This window comes from Rosa rugosa, chromosome 6 (genome assembly GCF_958449725.1).
Source record: "Rosa rugosa chromosome 6, drRosRugo1.1, whole genome shotgun sequence".
Classification (NCBI taxonomy): domain Eukaryota; kingdom Viridiplantae; phylum Streptophyta; class Magnoliopsida; order Rosales; family Rosaceae; genus Rosa; species Rosa rugosa.
Window position 1 is genome coordinate 29,450,785 of NC_084825.1, and position 23,237 is coordinate 29,474,021.

The 23,237-nt window shown below is 38.9% G+C and overlaps 1 protein-coding gene across 1 annotated transcript; it reads right to left on the reverse strand.

Annotated features, from left to right (window-relative positions):
• Positions 1 to 19,525: 19,525 nt before the first annotated feature.
• On the reverse strand, positions 19,526 to 20,092 carry LOC133716557 (agamous-like MADS-box protein AGL80). Its single transcript, XM_062143255.1, has one exon. It carries the CDS (start codon positions 20,090 to 20,092, stop codon positions 19,526 to 19,528), a length of 567 nt encoding a protein of 188 aa, XP_061999239.1.
• Between the last annotated feature and the right edge of the window lie 3,145 nt (positions 20,093 to 23,237).

Here is a 23,237-nt window from a genome sequence, read left to right on the forward strand (position 1 = left end):
AAGAATTAATCATCCCTGAAGTTTGAAGATATTTTCAAGAATGGAGAATTTCACAAATGGTCACTAACTATGACTCATTCAACACTTTGGTCACTCAATTTTCAAATATATCACTTTGATTACTCAACTATTACTCTGTCAATCACTTTAGTCACCGAATGGACATTTTGTCTCACTTTACTCACTTCTCCTAATTATTCTAATTCAGACTTCTCAATTTTCATGATTGGTTGAACGAAAATATCCTTTATATTGTGACAAATAAAGTTTTTTTAATGAAAAAATTAATAGAGTGACTTAAGTGAATACAGAGTTAAAATTGAGTGACCAAAGTGATGTATTTAAAAAGTGAGTGACCAAAGTGTCGAACAAGTAAAAGTTGAGTGACCATTTGTGATATTCTCTCTTTCAAGAATATATAGATCAAGATTTCTGATGTAGAACAAGTTAAGGGTAGTTTGGCAAAAAATTAATAAAAATATATAAGCGATGTAGAATTAGGAAAAGTGTAATTTGATAATTGGTAATTCATGCTTCATGAGGCTAATAGCTTTTTATTAAAAAAAGTGTGATTTTGAACTTTTCGGGTTGCTCAATCGAGTTTGGATTGTGAAATCAAATTGGTGCATTTTTGTCAGAATATCCATTTGAGATGCGTGACACCATTTTGAAATACCCCTACAATAGTGCTCAGTGCTCCAGCTCCTGGCAAACACAAGATTGGTCGACTTGAGAGAGCTAAGAACAAACCCCCATTTTGCTGCTAAGCAAAAGAAAGGCAAAGTAGCATGAAGCCACGTAAGAATGCTAAATTGAAGGGTGTCAAAACGGTTACGCCAAAATTTGTGTATCTAGTGGAGTCTTCTAACTCTAAGGGGAATTAAGATTTAGTTCTTTTTTACTTTTCTAGTCTACAGATTTGCTAATAGACAATAGATGGGAAAATTATTAGACTAGAAACTAGTAGGAGTTGGGACTCGAATTTTTGGCATGAGGGTTCTATGCTACGCCGCTCGACCAACCTTATTTAGTCAATACAATTGTAAAATTAATTTGCTCCATCATTGATTTTGAATAAATGTTATAAATCCTTGAATGTTGAAACACTAATTTACTATCATAACAACACTCATAAACATTGAAGATGAAGAACATTGGAAACAAGTACTACATTATATTTTAATTAATCAACGTTTTTTTTTTAAGTAAGTAAAGGATTAGGCTACTGAGGTGGACAATTTAGAGAACAAGTCTTAATTATTACATAAACTTGTATAAGAGCTAGAAAAAGACACTATGATTTGAAGATAAACTAGGTGCAAGCCCCGTGCGATGTTGCGGGTATATTTAGACACGCATGATACATTATAGCTACACTTAAACTAAAACCACATTAAACATCATACATTATACATTATACACGATTGTACATGTTCCAAAATCTAACATCTTATCCAGATTTCAAAATTACATATACACTGTACACATCATATACATCAAAATCTGGTAACTTAGCTAGATTTGAAAAACTTAGCTCGATTTGCGAAAAAATGGTTAGACATAGCAAAAAATTGTCTATGCTAGTAATTAAGATTAACTATTTTACATCAGATCCTTGGATAAGTCGTCAGCTGATTCTATGATGTCTCTGCAAGACATAAACAATCATGTTGGTGTGAAAGCAAAGTGAAGTATAAAGTGTGAAATATGTAAAATGATGTTGTGTGTGTGTTTTTTGTATGCAGAAATATAAGGTGTAATGCGGTTTAAAGCTTATCCCATATTTGGTTGTTAAAATCAGTTTAAACCCAAAAATAAATAAATAAAAACCAATATATATAATTGGACGACAAACTGGTTAGAGAAGAAATAGTGATGGTGATTCATAAATGGGAAAGGGTCAAGGAATTCCTTAAGGGCAACTCCAACAATTGGGTGTCATACTAGAATTTGCCCAAATTAATATAGGACTTTGCATCTCCAACAATTTGATTTTAGGGGGGTTTGATTTTGGTATTATAGGATTTGGGCTCATCCCAAGTCTCATATTTGAGACTTTTCCAAGACCAAAACCCAGTTACAGTGGGCCAGGACCACAGATAAATCAGACCCAGCCCAACCAAGAGTGAGACGCGCTGGGGAGAGAAAAGGCAGAAAACGCGCTGGAATTTAATTAGGGAAGGAAGGGCACGCACTACAATGCGATGGAGAGAGAAAAAAAATATTGAATTAAGTCTGCTTTAGTAGGCCCCGCTTTCTGTAAAAAAAAAATTACCAGAAAATTGAGGGAAAAAATTAAACCCATTGGAACAGTAAAATTTAAAAAATTCTATAAATATCAACCCATTCTTTTCTATTTCCTCACACCAAATATCCTCCATCTCCTTCACAATTTTTCATTCATTTACCCATCTTCTTGTTCTTAAATTTTATTTTTTTGTCTTGGAAAAAATGAGTCCAAGAAAGGATTCTTGCAGGCACAATGAAGAAGTTATTCTTTGCCAAACTTAGATCACCGTTGGTGGTGATGGTTCTGTCCGAAAAGATCAAACATTGGATTTATTGTGGAATCATGTTTCGGAGTAGTACAATGCTCACAAACAGGCGGGTTGCATAGATAGAACACCTTCTAGTTGTCAGGCTCGTTGGAAGAAAATAAGTTCGGTATGTATGAAGTGGCGCCAAGCTCTTAACAAGGTCGTACACTTTCAACGAAGAAGTGGCGAAAATATGGAGGATGAGGTAATTATATTGAAATATGTTCAATAATGATGATTTTTTATTTTTATTTCTCATATAGTTGTTAAAAGTAAAATGTTCTTATATAGTTTATTGATCGATTTATACAAAGCTAATGTTAAACCCCGAAAATTCGTTATTAATTTCTTAGAATTTCCTGAATTAATAAAGTGTTTGTTAGTAGGATTTTCGTTTTTTGAGGGTGGAAAGGAAGTGTTTCAGACGAATAATTACTTGAAACGTTTTATTTTTGAGGAGTCAAAGGGTTGACTTTTTATTCTTTGAATTTTTCCGAACACTTCCTTCGCGAAAGTCATAGAGTACATCGATACGAGTTCGTGGATATATGGAACACGAAAATTGGAGTTCGTATGAAGAAGTTGTGGCCATCGGAAAACATTTCTATTTTGAGATAAATAGAAAAATTTGGGGAAAAATCAGAAAACCTTAATTTTCCAAAAACGGAAATCAGGATCCGATTTCTCTCCCAAGCCGCCCTCCAACCCGATTTCTTCTTCTGGCCGTATCTTCGCCGTCCGGCCACCAATCCAGTTGCCATCTGTTCCATTCGAACCGCCTCTTCATTCTCCTTCAATCTGTGGTGGTGGCGCACGGCGATTCACCGCCAGGACGATGCAGTACGGTGGCGGCAGGTTTTCGGTCCTCCATGATATCTCCCTCTTCCGGCCACCTCTAGCTGCGCCACCGGTCATTTCTGGAAGCCCAGGAAACTCCTCTCCAATTGGCTTGAACCTATTCACAGCGAGGAGGAAGAATAGATCAAAAAATCCAAATCGGGTTTCACAGAGTTCTTGAGCTTTCAAGGTAATTTTCGGCTAATCCTTTCATTTCTGGACTTTGTACTAGTTGAAGAAGTTGTTGGGCTTGTTGTTGTGAACATTTTGGCATAGGTCTCTTCACCCAATTTGGGGAGTTGCCAGCGGTGCGTGGAGCCTACACTCAGCCATTGCCGGCGGAGCGTCTGACCAGTTTTTGGGTGTCTGTTTTCATGGTTGTCATCTACTCATTGATACGAGCATGTTGGTATATCATGAGGTCAAGTTGTGGCTGCTTGAAGCATGCTAGGTTTTCGTAGTTTCAATTTTCTCGGTTTGCGATCCATGAGGATCTGACCGTTGGATTTTCATATATTTTTGATAAATTGATCCTAGAAGTGTTCCGGAAACCTTGTGAGGTCTCGGACAAAGTTTTGTCTCAATTGACAAAATTTTCAGGTTTTGGTTCAAGTACTCAGTTCGAACCGTGACTGCTTTCGTTTTTAATCATGTACTAAGTTGAGACCTTATTTTACTTAGGAGCTTGACTGAGAGGGATCTGTACTTTATCTCGGTTTTGAGAGAAGATGCAGCTGGATTTAGAGGTGTGTAATCTCACTAGGTTCATTTATGAACGAAGTTCAGTTATTAATTTGGATTATTTGCTAAATTGTGAAATTGTTTTCTGGAAATAAATATTTGTTTTAAACATATGAACTTGATCGACTACGGTTCATAGGTAAGTTAAAATAAGGTTTTATTTATAAAAATGATTTTAACGGAATTTTGTATTGTGAACTATAGTTGGTATTAATAGCATTCCTGAGTGAATGACTACGTGTATATATATATATATATATATATATATATATATATATATATATATATATATATATAGCGTTACAAAGAGGACGTCTGCACTTTCGTTAAAGTGCGGACGGCGCTGCTGCAACTCGGCTAGGAGCGTGACGGAGCGGCGGGGCTTGCCGGACGGAGGCCAAGGGTCGGACGGACCGGTCTGTGGCCAGTGGAGTCGCCGGTGACGTGGTTGCAGGGCTGCCCAGAAACCTGCTGTTGCAGGTGAGGTCGCTGCCCAGAAACCTACAGCAACGACCTCCTCCGACCTCGATGGCTGCCCAGAAGCTGTCTGGGATGCTTCCGGCGTCCGTCCGGCAAGCCCCGCCGCCCCGTCACCGCCTGAAAGCTGCTGCAGCAGTGCCGTCCGCACTTTAGCGAAAGTGCGGACGTCCTCTTTGGAACCCGCCTGATATATATATATATATATATATTTACATGAAATATATATGTATTGGTGGAATTGTTGTGATGCAAGCAATATTTGTGAGTGAGTTCATACTATTGTTTTGGGATATGACTTTTCGGGAAACTATATGTTATGGAAAATGGTATTTTCTATTGTTTTGAAAAGTGTTGAAGATTTAGGAGTCACAAGTTGTGATTTCTTCTTTTTGAGATTTGGGTAACATTTTGGGTCCAGCACGACTCGTTTAAATATTTTGATCTAAGGGTCAGCTTGGCCTAAGGATTCGGGGTTGCAGGTTGTAACCTCAGTGCAAGAATATCGGGATACCAAGCCTTTGGCCGGGTGATTAGTTACGATTCAGTTAGAGTTCTAGTCTGTCTGCTGTTGTACTGTCATAGGGCATAACTTTGTGTTATGGCACTTGTGGGTATATTTTTTTCAAAGAAAGTTTCGGGTGCGTACTTTCTTTTATTGTCCAGGTTGGACCGGAGTTTCATATTGAATTGTTAGGTTAACGATTTATATGATTTTGGCACTGAGTTGATTTTTATTGTCTAGGTTGGACATGATTTTCATATTGATTTGTTAGGTTAACATTTTATATGATTTTGTCATGGTGTGACTTGTGTGGTTTCTTTTGGCAAAAGAATATTGGGTTTTTAAGAAATCATGGTGTGTGTTTCTTTACCTTGAGTTGAAAGGTTTTCCTCAGGATTTGTGTGTGTTGCTTCCTTATATTGTGTTGCTTCCTTATATTGAATCGGTGGATTCCTCGTGATTTTGGATTCCTCGTGATTTTGGTGTGAGTTACTTTCTTCGAGTTGAAAGGTTTTCCTTGTTATTCGTGTGAGTTGTGTGGTTTTTGTGTTTGAGTTTACTTATACAAGCTTTCAAAAGCTTACCAAGTTTGTTGTGTGGCAACTCGGTGCACTATTTGATGGTGTAGGGGTTAATCCTGCAGGTTAGGTTAATCACAAGTGAAGCTGAGTTCTTGTAGCAGCTGTACAGATAGAAAGCTAATTTTGTGGCTTTACTGTTGTTAAGACTTCAGCTGTGTAGTGAGCTCTGAGGAGCATTTACTTATTATTTTGTTATGCAATTTAATTCGTAAACTTGTGTAATGTAATATATGACTCTAAAGAATGAGTCGGTATTGACATTGTGAGCTCGGGTTGTTTTGTATCTTAGTTAAATGAAAAATTTTCTAAGCATTTGGGCAAGTTGTTAAGTTATTGCGTTTCGAATTTGAATTTCTTTTCTTCGAGACTCGGGGCGTGACAACTAATTTTTTTCTTAATATTTTATTTATTTAATATTGTATGTAGCTCATGAATGTTAAATCAACGTACTACGACTCAGTTGGTCAAGATTTTGTGTTTGAGCATTGTTGGCAATACTAGAAAAATATGGAAAAGTTCGGGAAAACGCCAACAATGGAAAAAACCAACTTTAGTGTTCCTAATCCTGTCAACTTGGATGACGATCGAATACCCACAAATGAGGATGAGCCGACTTCATCAAGGAAGGCACGTCCTCAAGGACAGAAAGCTCAGAAGATAGCTAGCTAAGAAAAAAGGCAATAAGTAAGATGCGGATAGCCTACGACTTCAAATGCAGAAATGTTATGAACAAACAGAGCGCGAGTACCAACAAAGACAACAACAATTCGAGGAAGGTCAACTAATTGAGCAACGTGATTACACGCATTTTTATGCATGTAATCGTATCTAAAACACTAGAATAAAGTCAATCCTCATGTCAATTAATATGTAATTAATCCATTTTTGTTATTTTGTAGAAAATAAGCGGAATTGCGGAAACGAGAGAAAATGGTGCGAATTTGGAGCAAAATTGGAGTTTCCGACAAAAAGACAAAATAGTAACTCCGGTCAACCATGGTCAATGTCAGCGAGAGAAGGGAAACCCGACTACTTCTTGGATGGTTGGTGTGAAAATATATTGAGATCGCGGAGAAGATTTGAGTATATATATATATATATATATATATATATATATATATATTTTGACAGAAAATGAAGAAATAGAAAAAGAAGAAAAGAAATGAAAAAAATATACAAGAAAACGAGGAGTGGAATCTGCTTGCTGTGCACGTGTTGGTTCATTAATTAAGCAATGGCTTAATTATGCTTTTCCTTGAGCCAATTGGCTGCCTACACGTGGCAGCTCCAGCTCCTTTTACTCTCAACCACCGAAGCTCTTTAGGGACCTAACAGAGAACAGCGCCGCACCACAAAAACAGAGGCAGCCCCTTTGGGCTGCTCTCTTTTTCTTTCTCCTCTCCTCCTCCTCATTTACCATATTCTAGTTAGTTTTCTTTTGGGTTTTGGTAAAATTTCTCACATAAGTTTCAAGGATTCATCAAGAGCTACAAGATTCAAGCTTTAGGTATTTGTGGGAGTTGTAATTCAAGGGAAGTCATATTAGCTTCCTAGCTAATTGTGACTACCTTTGTTTTCTCCTACACTTCTATACTCTTTTCTCTTTGAATTTTGTAATCTTGATGTCTATGATTATGGGTTGTGAGTAATTTTCTTGTTGGGGTTTAGGGTTGTGTCCCTAACCCAAATTTTATGTAAAAGATGTTTATTTTAATGTAATGATGCAATTTTCATATGATGGATGCTTATATCTATTTTTGTTGGGTTAAAATGCATGTTTAGGAGCCTAGTCAACTCTAGGGTGTGTATTTTGAGCATGTCTAGGACGGAGTTAGAGGCTTGACCCCCTCTAATTCCTAAGCTAGAAACCTTCAATTTCGTATTCGAGGGGTTATAAGCATGGTGATTTACACCCGTTGCGTGAATGCGCGGGCGGGTCGCTTAGTAGTCTACATCTAAAAAGACATGACTATGCCCTCATATTCAGCTAATTCAGCTACTTTGCTCAACAAATAGAATAACTTATTTTCATTCCTTGTGACTCCTAATGGGTTTCCACCATAAAAATGTGTAAAAGGAACAAACTTGATCCTTAGATTCAGCTACTTTGATCTTCATATACACAAACAAATTAACTTATTTGCATTCCTAGTGAATCCTAATGGGTTTTCTCCACAAATCTATGCACAGATTCATAACACGAAAGTAAAAAGGTAAAAGATCTGGGAAAAAAATTACCTTATGAGGTGACTTGGGCACCTTTCTGGGAGGCTTGGGACGGGTACAGCTCACATGAGGCCTACCATACTATGGATCCCAAAGTCAGAGAAAAATAAAAACAAGGCAGATGTGATGCAAAGCTGAAAGTCTGATCTCCCTAAAACAAACCTTTCAAAACACCAAGAGAATCCCTTGTTCGTCTTTGAAGGCTCTTTGTTAGTTCACCAGCACCCAATATTAGAACCCCTAATAATTAGAAAATTGCATCAACTGATTCCTGTTCGTATTGAAATTAATGAAAAAGTGGAATCAAGGGCCTAACCTATAAATCTCGCTTCTGAGTTGATTAATCAATCAAGTTGCGGTGGCGGAAGTGCTCGAGCCTGAAAGCCTCTGAGAAAAAACGACAAGCCTGACGATGGTGAGTCCCAAGGCTCTAGAACACCTCGTGCGTGTTCATCCTTAGAGTGAGGACTCCCAAAATCAAAATAAAAAAGAAACCCCAAAATCAAAATCAAAATAAAAACCCAAAATCAAAATCAGAAAGAAACACCAATTTGGTGTTACCCATTATGCACAAAAGATAGAAAAATTAAGAATGAGAGAAGGATTACCCATTCGTGCAGTAGCCGAAGCAGTGCCATCCTTTACAACCCTGACAAAATTTATTTGATTTGATCATTTAGCAAACCCCAATGTCCACTCTCGGATAAAACACAAACAAAAAAAACCAGATTTCTTAAATTTTGGCAAATAATCGAAACCCTAATCTAAAATCTCGAATTTAACTCACCAACTATGGATGTCGAAGTAAAGTGAATGGATCTAATCAAGATTGAATTGTCGAAGTGAAGAATTGATTAGCCATAAAACCCCATATCAAGAAGCCTACAAATGGAATAACCCAGAGAGTGAAGAACCCTAATCTTTAGCAAATCAAAGAACCTCCTCCTTTTTACTAGTGTGCAAATTCCACAAATGGAACCCTAATCTCGACTGATTTGAGTCGAGATAATAGAACCCTAATCTAAACTGAGTGATGGTTTGAGTGAGATGAGTGACGGCTGTTTGGGTGATTGTTCGAGGAGATGGCCATTTTCAAGAGAAGGTGCTGTGAGGGGTTGCTCGAAGAAAAGAGTAGTTATTTTGGCAAGTGTTGGAAATGGCTTTTTTGTCAAAGTGACTGGAGACAAAGTCAATAGCCCTAATTAAGTTGTCAAAGACATGCTCTTTTTTCTTTTGTATTCATGGATCAGACAACACATAGATCAAGTTATGTTGTCTGATTATGTACACTTTAAATTTGAGCTGAGGGACCAAAGAGGGAAAGTTCCCGCCTATGTGCAATCAAAGTATCAATTTTGGCGGTAGGGATAGACATTTCTCATTCAGACAACACAAATAAATAATTTGGTTGTAGGAGGCTAGGAGCTTAGTATCATCACATACATGTCAATCAAAATTTGTTCGCTTTGGGGGTGGGGAATGAGTGTCATTTTTTAGCACATCCAAACCTTCCCAATATATCGTTTTCACTTGGACAACACAAAGTAAAAAACAGTTGTATGATATTTTCCACGCTACTCTCATACAACAGATATAACTATTCGGTTGTACTATGTAGTACCAGTTTGGAGCCAAATTTGAGTGAAGCTAAGAGGAAAATCTGTCGCTTTTTTTTTATCATTCACACAACAAAATATTCTTGTTAGTGTTGTGCAATCAACTTCTACATAAAAACTTCAAAATTTTTATGGCCTTATACAACGTAAGGTCCTTAATCGTGTTGTATGATTGACTTTCCATCATCACACAACATCTTTTTTTTTTTCGTTGTGTAAAAAGTGTTGTATATTGAGGTTATTGGCCTAGTGTATAATCCTCTATATAAAGAGGCCCCTATTATCAATGAAAGTACGACTCAATTCTCTCCCAATTTTAGTTTTTTTTAAGCACGTTATCAGCACGACGCCCTAACCCTAAAACCTAATAGCCAAAATGCTAAATTAGAATACAAAACCTTGAAACCCTTTCGACCCCCACCTCACATCTTGAAGCCCTTGACACCAGGAGGCTAGAACCGGCGGCAGAACAACCAAAATGGGCCGGAAACCTATCGAACCGGCCACCGAAAGCTCCAAACCACCCGCAGCAAATACTCTACCGGTTCACCACCTTTCAGACCTCTGATTGCTACCAAAATTTGCCAGTAAAAGCGCTTTGATTCCAAGATTCAGGAACCAGAAGCAAAACCCTAAAAACAGACCTAAAAGTTACTGAACCAGCTGACTGAACCTCCTGCAGAAAAACAAGCAGAAAAGAGAAAAAAACAAAACAAAACAAAACAAAACAAAGAGGCGCGGCCCAAAGGAGAGCCGGCCCAAGTCGGAGGGGGACGCGGCCCAGAAAGGAGAAGGCTAACGCAGCCCAGAAAAAGGAAAAGAGAGGGGGCTTGGGCCGAAGCAAAAAAAAAAAAAAAAGGGACCGGCCCAGAAGAAGTCAAAGCCCAGCCCACAGGCCAAGTTCCTCCGGTCAACCAACTCTGGCCGCCGACAACTTTTGTGGCCACTTTCTGGCGACTTTTTCGTGCCAAATTTTCCGGCGACCTATTTCGAGGTAATTTTTTCTAAAGATTCCCGTTTTTGAGTTTTTATTCTTCTTTTTCTCGGGGACTTGCAACCTCCCTTCTTCTACCCCCCATTCTTCTTCATAGGGGAGACCAAAAAGCCGAACTGTAGGGGTTCGTGCTCACTCCAAGCTTGAAGCTTGTAGGGTCCTCCAAACTTAGAGTTTGTTGAGAAGTTATGATCAACCACAAACACATCATTGTTTCGATCTAATCCAATTCCTCTTGGAATCAGATTTCTTGGAAGCGAATACGCTCAGAAATTCTGTTTTCGTGGTAGCCTTTTTCGCTCCGAAACTAACCCTATTTTCTTGTTCTCTTTCAAGATGAGTAACCTGAATAAACTAAACTTTGCTCCATTGGGAACAACTGGCTCTGGATATCACAACGATGTCCGCTAGCATCTCAAGGCCGATGGAATCATGGATACGATCCTCGAACCTAGCTAGGACGTGCTAAATGTTGAGCAAGCTCAAGCTTTGGAAGCAAATAGAGAAGCCTTGGAGGAAAATAAAGCGAAAGCCATCATCCTAATGACTTGTCATATGGATGATTCGCTCCAATACGAGTATATGAATGAAGAGGACCCCAGAAGGTTGTGGGTCTCACTCGATGAAAGATTTGGCAACGTCTGTGACTCCCTACTTCCTGACCTAGAAGTGAGATGGCATAGCCTCTGCTTCTATGATTTCAAGATAGTTCTTGAATACAACTCGGAAGCACTTCGCATTAAATCCTTGATGGAATTCTGTGGAAAAGATATCACAGATGCGATATTGATTGAGAGGACTCTCTCTACCGTCCTCGTCTCTGCTTTGATGGTTGCAACGAACTATCGAATCGATGTTACTGCAGGATGGATCACAAGGTTTCATGAGCTCATTGGAGCTATTAATGTTGCTAAAAAGCATGACAACATCCTTGTGAGGAACTATAATTTGAGACTTGTGGTAACAGAGCATATTCCGGAGTTCAATTATAGTCGCGCCCCTAAGGGAGGGTGCCAAGAGCGAAACCCCAAGTCTTGGGACAATTCTGGACGTTCTGGTCCATTCACTCTAATGAGGAAGGTAACAATCAAAATAGGCGGACACTGAACCGAAGAGATCAACGTGGAAAGAGAGAGAGAGACAACGCCTTTGGCCATGTTGGTGGCGCCACCGACACTAAGAGCCATCCTAATGACGCTTTCAAAGCGCCTCAATCAATGGAGTCTGAGCACAGAGATGTATGTTCTCGATGTGGATTATCCGGTCATTGGGCACACATTTGTAGAGCTCGTGAAGAAATTGTCACCGCCTACAAAGCATATTATGAAGCAAGAGAAGCTCACTATGTGGAACAAGAAGATCAAGAAGATCTAAAGTGAAAGGTTGAAGACTTCAAATCTCCCTGGGACCAATAGATAGCCAATTCTGTTTAAGTCTTTATTTTTCCAAGAGATCGATGTAATAGGCAATTGCCATATATTTTGTAGTAAATGGCACTAGTTTAATTTTTCTTCACATAGGCTCATCCAAAATGAGTATGATGTCTAGGAAGGTTTTGAGATAAGTGGTACTTAAGCAAGCTTTGCTCCACCGACATCTCTCTACTCACCTGGTCATATTTATTTTGGAGTTACCGAAAGAAGTCAAACAATCACCTTTGTTTTGCATTAGCTAGCATTTGGATTAGATTCTCTTAATGGTTAAGAGACAATGATGTACACCATTAGCTTATGAATAAAATTTCAAGTTCTTTTCATTATGACTCCATTTTAATTTTGAGCATATTCATTTGTGACTACGATGGCTCAACCATCAGGATTAGTTCAAGGACACGGAATAGCCCAAATTCCATCTGCCAAATAGCAACTTGATTATTGTCACAGAAACTCTCTACGCTTCTAGGGTGAATCAAACCCTATTGAGCCATTCGAGCCAACGGATTTCATGTGGGAATGCATGTAGACAACGGAAAGAAGTTCCTTTGAAATACCTCTAATGATTGCGAACAAATGCACATCTTAGAGAAGTTTATGTGTCTCTCTAGTGGACTCTATGTCACTACTCGAAGTCATGAGATAAGATCTCTTGGATTTAGACACAAATTGACTTTGTCATGACATGATAGGTCATCCTGGTCATAATATGATGATCCGTCTACTAAAGACTTCACATGGACATCCATTCTTTCAAGCGAAACGAAGCACGAATCAAAGTTTGATTCCTGGACTAAGTATGACCACAACTGCTACCTATGGCGCTGCCGTCGTCCACCACCAGCCTAGGGCTAGCACAGTCCATATCCATGATGCCATAGATGGCGTCCATCATGGTGATGGCGCCCCAAGTGATGCTGCAACCACCAACTTTGCTTCAAATAGCGTTTCAAACGCTTAGGCCCAACCAAAATCCTCATTGGTTGCTTCTAAGGTCTCTCGCTCGTTTTACAAAGCCCGTTCCTTAGGGAAATTAGGACTGAGACCGTCCTATGGAAAGGAAATGACAATACTCATTATGTTCTTACATAGAACCCTTGGGGATTCTGTGGACTGATTCAACCAACTTGCGGACGTTTAAATATTTCATGATGTTGGTTGACACGCAAACACGCTGGTCACGTGTTGTGCCATTATCCACTTGTAATGCTGCTTGTGCTACGCTCCTAGCACATATCATATGACAATGGGCTCACTCCCCGGATCATCATATTCAGTCAATTGGACTTGACAATGCTAGAGAGTTTACATCGAAGACTTTCAATAGTTATTACATTGGGACTGATGTTGAACATCATATTCCCATGAACACACCCAAATAGTCTCATGGAAACGACTACGATAGTAGCTCGAAAATTGGTAATGCGCACCAATATCCTTATATCCGCTTGGGGTGATGCAATATCGCATGCAGCTATGCTAATTCGCCTATGACCCACCGCCATTCAATCTACCAATCTACCTTTGCGTTACAGCTAGTGACTGGGTACCAATATCGTACTTACGCATATTTGAGTGTGTCATTTATGTACCAATTTCGCCACCACAGCGCACTATGATGGGTCCTTACAGACGAATGGGCAACTAAGTTGGATTTGAGACTCCAACAATCGTCCGCCACTTAATGCCCTTGCTAGGCGATCTCTTTACCGCATGTCTTGCTGATTGTCACTTTGATGAGACAGTCTTCCCGTCGTTAGGGGGAGATAAGAACACGAATGTTCAACAGAAACAACATGAATTGTCGTGGTCTGTCCCCACTATGTCTAATCTCAATCCCCGCTAAAGTGACTAGATACACATATCTGCTGCAAACATGCTTGCAAGGAATGACGTCCCTATGAGAGGACGTAGCGCCACCGTACACGGAGGTAGGCATGGTGCCAACGCTAAAGAGAGTGGTACTCTGGTGTTACAGGCCATGGCCCCAGCTAGGATGCGTGGGAGACCCGTGCGTTTGAATGATGCTTTGGCATAACCCAATCCTTGGATCATCGACACTCAAAATCCGTCTCATGAGAATCTTCTGGATTATGGTTATCATTGTGGGATGCCCCAACGTCAGAACCTATTCCTGAGAATATAGAGCTCTTTGAAAATTAGACTAGTGTAGATGAGACGTGGGATAGAAACTCCATGATGATTGATGATGTATTCACGCATTTCATTGCGCATGAGTTCGTTGAGTCCGATCATATCGAACCACACTCCGTTGATGAATGAATGCCAACGTAGAGAAATTTGGCATAAATGGAAAGATGTGATCGAGGTTAAGTTGGATTCTCTAACGAAGAGGAAGGTTTTCGAGCCAATGATGCCAACACCTCCTAACGTAAAACCTATTTACTGATGGGTCTTCGTTAGAAAGCGTGATGAGAAAAAGATATGGTAATCTGGCCTTATGGTGCAAGGCTTCTCACAAAACGCCCTGGAATCGACTACAATGAGACATATTCTCTCGTAATGAATGTCATTGCACTCCACTACCTTTTTAGTTTGGTAGTTTCCGAATAACTAAACATGCAGCTTACAAATGTGGTCACTACGTATCTCTATAGGGATCTAGATACCGAATATACATGAAGGTTCATGGTGAACTTCATTTACCTAAGTCAAGTGGCTCTAGACCACGGAGCGTGTTTGCAATGAAGTTGAAACGCTCGCTAAAGTGACTACTTGATTGGGAAGGGATATGTAAATGCCCGCACGTTTCCATAATAAGTTCCGGATTCTATCGCGGTTCATGTTGGACATGATCTCCATTAGAAGCCCTTAAAGAGTTAAGAGAAACCACTGAATACTTGAAATAAAAGTTTGAGATGAAAGATCTTAGGAGATCACTCGATTATGTCTCGGTTTGGAACTTGAGCATCGTGTTGATAGATGCTTAGGCATTTTAACAAGGTCAAGCCTTCAAGCATGCTCATGATCATCCGTAGTCTTGATCCTAAAAAGGATCCTCTTCGTCCAAAGAATGATGACAAAGATATGCTAGAGGCAGAAGTGCCTTACTTAAGTATAATAGGTGCATTATTATACTTTGCTCAATGCACAAGACAGAAAATCTCATTTGCCATGAACTTTTTAGCTAAGAATACCTTTGCGCCAACACGACGCCATTGGATTGGTGTAAAAGATATCTTTCGGTACTTGAGATGTATGATTGATATGGGCTTGTTCTATCCCTACAGAGAGACAATGAATTCGGACCTATCACACACCAAGAACGCTGCCAACACTGGCCTGTGTCCTCTATCCCCATCCCAAAACGACATGTGTTTTGCAAGGTTTTGCTGATGTTGGGTATCTCTTTGACCCACACAAAGGTCATTCCCAAACTGATTAAGTGGTCACCATGGGTAAGACTGCGATATCTTGGAGGTCTACAGAACAGACCCTAGTCGCTATATCTTCGTACAATGCAGAGATTATTGCTCTTCACAAAGTGGTTCGTGAATGTATATGGATTGGATCCATAATTACGCATGTTCGAAAAATTGTGGTTTGAAGTCTACCATAGATGAGCCTACGAGTATTTAGGATAATGTTGCTTGATTTGAACAAATGAAGCAAGGGTACATCAAAAGCGACAACAACAACAGACTCTCCTCAATATCAAAGTGAACTAGGTTCAATCTGAGGATAGTGTGGCAGACTTGCTCAGTAAGTCATTGCCTAAATTCCACTTTCGAGAAACGTGTTGGTATCATCGTTTGCGGAAGTTATCCGAACTCCCATGACCGTTGTCATCAGGGGGAGATGCAGACATCAGGGGGATATGTCTACATGTATCGTCTCAAAACGTGAATGATGTGTTATGCTCTTTTTCCCCTTCGACCGAGATTATTTTTGTCCCACAGGGTTTTTGTTACTCGGCAAGGTTTTTAATGAGGCAACAAGAGGAGTACTATGTTTGGACGACACAAGGGGGAGTGTTCAAGTAAATATAGAATATGTGTCTGGCCCAAACTCTAGGTTATTTGACCTAGTTGTAATAGGGTTTTGAATTAGAGATAGTCTCAGAGATATTCATACATATCCGATTAATTGTACGATTATCTTTCCTTGTACAACTCTGATTCTATGTCATGTAATCCTCTATATAAAGAGGCCCCTATTATCAATGAAAGTACGACTCAATTCTCTCCCAATTTCAGTTTTCCTTAAATGAACGGAAATTTGTGTGAATAAACAACAGTGACAGATTTCTGTTTAAAAACTAAAATATTTTCATAAGGTTATCCATGTGGATATCAATTTACACAGATTTCTGTACACATAATAAATTAGTTTATTTAAAAATCATTAATTATTTATGTTATGTGAATTACAAAAGGATGAATTTCCGTGATAAGACGTTTTCGATACAGATTTCTGTGTGAAATGAGTAATACACGAATATTTGTGTGAAATTAAAACACAGATATCCGTGTGAAAAGAAAAACCAGCTACCGAATTCTGTGTGAAAAGAGAGACTAGATACATATTTCCGTGTAAATAATCGAATGATAATTAACATGACAGCTATTGGTTTACTGAGATAAATACACACGGATATTTGTAGCAATATTCAAGTCAACCAAGCAGATGACATCTCTTTTCAAAAGGGTGCATTAGTATTCCCCTGTGGAGAGTCCACATCACTTGAGGTGCGTTTGCTTTTGACAGATATCTGATACTATCTAGTATTATTGTTGGGATAGGATCATGACATACGGTCGTGCCTTCTGTTTTCTGAACCATTTCTACTGCTGGGATTATGTTGTTAAAGGGGGGAAAATCTCAGTGATATCCCACCTTCAACAACAATGTATTATAGAAAGCAACCTTGTTTTTTACAATCCAAGAATTTACTTTGATACGAAATGTATTTTGCTAGAAATGTAAAGAGCATCTTGCTATGAATGTAAAGTTTAATATTTTGATTGAGTTGTGGATTTGTTCATTTTATTGTAAATATTTGAATTATATTTATTGAGAAATAAAAGTATTATTATGTTCAGGTTGCAAATTAACTAAAAATATTTTTTTTAAAATGTTGTCACTCTTACACACTGAAATCAGTCTAAGTTAGAGTATAGGGATCGATTTCACATAGAAATCTATGTCAATTAGATTATAGGTTTTGACACAGAAATCAGTATGAATTGCATTTGACACAGAAATCAGTGTGAAATAGAGTTTACATATTTGGCATAGAAATCTGTGTGAAATAGAGTTGTTCACACTAACTGCATTCCATTACGGTAATTTATATTGACCGAAAGATAGTGGGATCCACGTCTAATATTCACACGGACAAAATAATCTATGTGAGATGAATATTGCCCCCCCTCCAAACTACACGGTAACTCAATCTGTTCGTGTACCATAGGTAAAACCCATCATACACTGAAATCAATGTAACAGAGATACTTATAGAGGTGGAAAACAATCATGGGCAGTGTGATCGCTAGCAAAAGATCAACATGCAGACTCATAAAGTACCCAATCTGATATAGTTAAATGAAAATATAGGTCGTGGGGTAGAGTGAATATACCTTTTAAACAGCTGAAAATTTCAAAATTCAGAAGCTTTTCGTCGAAACAGAAGCTTCATTGTAGCGATGTTGACGGAGAGAAAACCAAATGAGCTCGATTATGCGCGTATTGTTTTGAGTTTGTTTTGGATTCCTTGCTTTTGATCTAAAAAGCTTACTGATAGATTTTGAATTTGCTCTGAGACGCTTGATGAAAACAAAGGCGAGGAGAGAGTGAAAAGAAAAAGAGAAACGCCGAAGCTGATGAAAGCATTTTATTATTGTTAGGGGGAATGGCAACGGTGTAAGAAAAAAGAAGACATAAAGGGCAAAACAGCCTTTACTGTGACCGGCTTGCTTGAGCTGGCACTGTTACTAAGCCACAACTGTTCCTAAGCTACAGTGTTATAACCTTCAAATAGTAAATACTAGAAATGATACCCGCGCATTGCTGCGGGATTTTTGTTAACAATTTTGTATGTAAGGCTTGTTGATGAGTTCATTCATCTAGTTGAAGCATTTGCAATAAACTGAGTGCATTCATTTGTCAAGATCAAGACTGTCAAAGTATGACATAAAGAAGAAGGTTCTGAATGCAGTGAAGAAGAGAGTGGCTTTACGAAGGAACTATTCTTAAATTAAATGTCTTAAATGATAGTAGCTTATCCGAGTCTGCAATACCATAAAGCATGAAAGATTTATCCCTCTCCCTAATGGTCGAGTAAGTAAAGCCCCCCTTCTCCGACAAATTCGTTTAAGTCCGAAAGGCTTGGCATCCCTTCTTTTCTACAATGGGGGTTTAGCACTGATCTAATTCATTGGCAGAGTTTCATATATTATTGAGTATATGTTTGCCCACTGATTGTTTAGTAAACTATCTAATCAGCACCCTAAATAGATCCAAGTTAATAAATAATAAAAAAAAAAAAAAAAACCCAACAAAAACAAATGACAAAATTCCAATTGTAACCAAAACATATGTATGTTTCACAAAACGCACCTAGACCATCAATTAAATAACACACAGAGACAACAAAACAAAGCCTCTAGACGACCAAATTTCTTCTCTGTCTATATTGCTTTAACGAAACGTTAAAACTAAGAAACAAAATCAAAGCCTAAAACTTTATTCCAGGAGTATGGAATCTAGCCAATCTGATCCCTCCTCAAGCGATATCAGACAATCCAAATTTAGTTGCAGCACCGATATTAGACAAAAGCAAAAGACAGAATTCCTCTTCTTCTTTTTTCTAAATTACCTTCTATCAACTGACCTTCGCACCCACCCAACAGCTTGACCGACACACTTGTTCGAGTAAGATCGATATTACCTTCAACCTCTCCCAATCAATCACTAAAATCCCAAACTTAGAAAACCTCCTTCCACTTTCTGCAACCTGAAAAACAGACAATCAATAATTAACAACCAATCATTCGAACACCGAATAAGAAGATAAAGCAGAAAATTGAAGAATTAGAACACTGATCTGAAAATTGAATTCAAAAAAAGCAAGATTGATAAACGCCCATCATCATTCAGAACCCAACAACAGCGATGAGAGATAAAAAAAAAATCCAGACCTGCAACTATTGCAGACGCAGATACCTCTCTCTCTCTTTCTCTCTACACCTCTTCTGCAATAAATCCAGATCGATCACTTCTTCTTTCCTCTCACAGTCTCTCTCTCTCTCTCTCTACCTCTTCTGCAACAAATCCAGATTGATGCTGCTGCGAAACAGTGAATGTCGATCTTGATGGTCTTCCCGATCCCGAAGACACAAAGAATTAGGGATTCTGCTTATATATTGTGGGGAAATGGCAGCATGGTAATTCAGAGAAAATCGAGGGCAATACCGTCATTTCGCACCCTTAGGAACAGTTGAATGAACAGGGATGAACAGTCAAGGGATTCGGCTTTAGATTATAGTATAATATATAGAATTACCATGCAATTAAAATATGAGAATGGAAGAGCCTATTCTCCATCAAATCTCATATTTAGGGAGGTTTTAGATTTACCATGTTCATAGTCCATGAATTCTTTGGCATGAGATTATGATCAGTTTGGTTCTGATTTTTAGTCACCTCATTACTGAGACTCTTTTCTTTGTTATCAATCTCGACCAATTTTTGGTTGATAAGCCACCTAAGATCACCCATATCCAATAGGTTCAGATTCTGGAATTGAGGAATTCCTGTGGTGAGACTTTGGAACATGACAGCTCTCAATTCCTTCTTACAATTTTGCATTCTCACTCTCTTTAACTGCTTATTTGCTTTAGAGATCATCCCCCTTAGATAACTTTCTTGGCTCAATGTCTTTCTACTCTTCTCTATCATAGGCATATTCTTAAACTTTTTTTGCTCTTTTTCGACCCCAGAAGGAGAAGGCCAAACCCCGGGTTCAGAGCCAAATGGGCTGTAAATTATTGCACATGCTTCAATTCCACAAACAGTGCTAAGTTCACTCAACTTCTTCATCATACCTTTTTTCCTTTTCTTGTCTGTAGTTTTTCTGGCTGAATTATTGGTGATGTAGGTCAGTCTCAGTTTCCTTTTGGCCATGGATATGTCTCACAAATAAAATGAAAATAAGGGATTCAAGATGGTTTCTTTCCCTCAACATGCCCCAGTATATATACGATACCTAATCGTACTAAAATAAGCAAGTTGGTGAGAGCGTTATATGTAAAAACTTATCCAACGTATCTAACCCTTAAAGAAATCTTTGTTGTCTAATTTATTGAGAATAATAAGAATTTCACATAAATAGTAGTTACATAAGAGTAATTGGTTAGATAGCTTGACACGTCTGGTTGGTAGGATTCCATTAGCAAAAACAAAATTTAATATGATTTATGGATCTTACCGATGTGAATGGATTGAATTTTTATTTGATATTAATATCACTTTTCGTAGATTTGGAAATGCTGTCTATCTCTTATAGTGATATTTGTGGGACCATAATTTTACCGAACCATGTATGTCACCATTAAGAATAGGAGGAAATGACCAAAAAACCGTTATGATGTGGACTGTGGCATAAGCCACAACAAATACGCAACCATGATCACATAGATTGTTATTTGCAGGTAAGGGATAGGTAAGCCCAATAGAAGCATTTTATTTTTTCAAAGACCTTAGGATGCACATGCTAAGGTAATGTATTCAAGCTACTGTTAGCCAAATAACCACTGTTAAGTATAAGGGGTATAAATAATAATATAGTGATTTGGTGTTCACATTTATTAAAAAAAAATGTTCCTTCTCTCTCTAGCGAGTGCAACAGAGAGTTAAGGTTTGCCTTGTCGGAGTAAGGCAATTGTGTCCTTGGTGACAGGGGATCTTTTCCAATTACATGTTCTGGTGTCTTCCCATTAATTGTTGAGGCGGGGTGGGACTTCTTAACAAACAAGCTTTTAGATATGGAGAAGGTGATTGGGGGATTTGTCAGAAAACAAGTCCTTACGGAGTTGGAGGCAGTTGAGGGTGTTTTTCCACAAAAGAGGCAGAAATAATTACCAAAACACTTCTTTCTTGTCAGAGAACTATTGAAGGATAAACAGTACCAGACTGGATTCTGATTAACACTTTGCTGAGTCTCTAGGTCCCGTACGCTAGCTCTCCAGATTGACAACAGATGGTTTTTGCCAACTTCAAAGGAGTAAAAGACTACTCTTCTCTTTCTCAATGAGTCATATCCGTACGCTAGCCCTCCAGATTGACAACATATGGTTTTTGCCAACTTCAAAGTAGTAAAAGACTACTCTTCTCTTTCTCAATGAGTCATATCTAAAATGGGTGATTACTAGGGCTCCATGGTCTTTTGAGAAAGCGTAGTATGCAGTGGTGGTGACGGACGAACTTGTTGACCATTTGAGGGTCTCTCTATAGCCCCACTTTTTCTTGGTTAGGATTAAGGGAATCTCATCCCTGTATATGAATGAAGATACTTGACAAGGGATTGGGGTGGTGGTAGGTTGCTATGTTAGAATTGGAAAGAACAAGAATGACAATTGTTTGGGGAGGTTTCTGCGCATTCGAGTTGGTATTAATGTTGAGAAACCTATGAGGAAATGAGTAAGTATTCCAGGGATGGTCTAGGCTGGACAAAAGCTCTTCGAGTTGGAATTTGATAGGCTTCCTCATTTCTTCTCAGGACTAAATTCAATTTGCTTCCTTCAACTTTGGGGCAAACATCAGTTTGGTCCCTGATTCTTTTTTTATTAATCATGATCATCCCTGCACTTCTAATTTTCATCACCCACATCCAAATCTCAAAATTCGCTTAAATTGTGACTTCAGAAGCTGACATGGTGCCGACATAAGGGGCCACTTTTCAGACTTTGAACCCTCAAGCAGGGCAAAATTGACATTTCCCCTTCCTGGTGAACTTTTCCTTCAACCTCTCTCTCCCTTCAACGAACATAACCGCTCACTCTGCCATTTTCTTTCTTTCACTTCTCCACCACCAAATTCTCATCAATTCCACCCTAAATCCACCCCCAAAAATCATATCACAATCCAATTCCAAACCCAAAAATCAAGACCACCTCCAATTCTGATCCATTTCCTCGTTGGAATTCTTCTTTGCTCAAAAGAGGGACTAAAGCAAGGACACGATTCTCTTTCTCCTCCATCCACGGCACAGCCTCAAGGAATTTAATGTAGTGCCTGACGTAGTCCTCGAAGAGAAGACCCAAGGCTACAAAGGAAGCATGATCGCCACTGCCATGGTGTTTATAGTGGAGGCGAAATCGTCACTATAGAGAAGCTGTAGCACAAAAATATAAGCTTCAATGGCTATGGAAACCGGCGAATTATTTTCAGCAGCGAAGGACTGAAACCCACAAAGGTATATGGACCAAACTGAAAAGGGTATAACTTCATAGCGAAATCAGAGATGTGGGTATTGAAGATTAAGCCAATCTAGTATATTGGGTAGGAATGGTAAATCACTGACATGTTGAAAAGCTCGGATCTCGAACCCAAATTGAAGCAGAGGACGGCACCGAGTCATAAAGATGGAGAAGGCTTTTCAATGCAGAAGAATTGAAATGTCTATGGTAATTTGGTGGAGATATAACAGCAAAAATGGTCCGGTCTACCGTGGATGACACTGAGTCATTCAAGTCCGAGTGCTCCGAGGCCAGCAAGCAGTGATTGGGTCTGGTCCTTCATCGCCACCATCTAAATTGGCTAACTAGTGGATCAGGTCGAGGCCGCAATAGATCTCACTTCGCTAGGGAGATTGGGTGGCACCGGTGACGGGGACTTCTTCCAAGTGATGGGGTTGTGAAGAGTTGAAGGAGAGTGTAGAGTTTGGTTGAGAATTACAGGGTGGTGGGTGGTGAGATTTTTACAAGGTAAGGTTTAGGAATTGGGATTGGATTGAGAGCTGGGCTAGGAGCCTAGGATATTTGGCAAAATCAGAGGAAAAAGAAGTAGAATATGGGGTAGAAGGGGTAGTTTGGACGAAACGTCCAAACTAAGAGTCAAAGGCTGAAAAATGGGCCCTTGTGTTAGGAAATTTAAAATTTGGACACGGGTGATGAAAAATGAAAGTGCAAGGATGATCATGATTAAAAAAGGGATCAGGGACCAAACTCAGGTTTGCCCCGAAGTTGAAGGAGACAAACTGAATTTAGTCATTCTTCTTATTTTCTGATTTAATCTAGCACAAGGGCAACAACTGCCCACTCAAAGCATC

Excerpts from the sequence above, each read along its gene's own strand:
- LOC133716557 (XM_062143255.1), bottom strand. The coding sequence starts at position 20,092 with ATGGCCAAAAGGAAACTGAGACTGACCTACATCACCAATAATTCAGCC.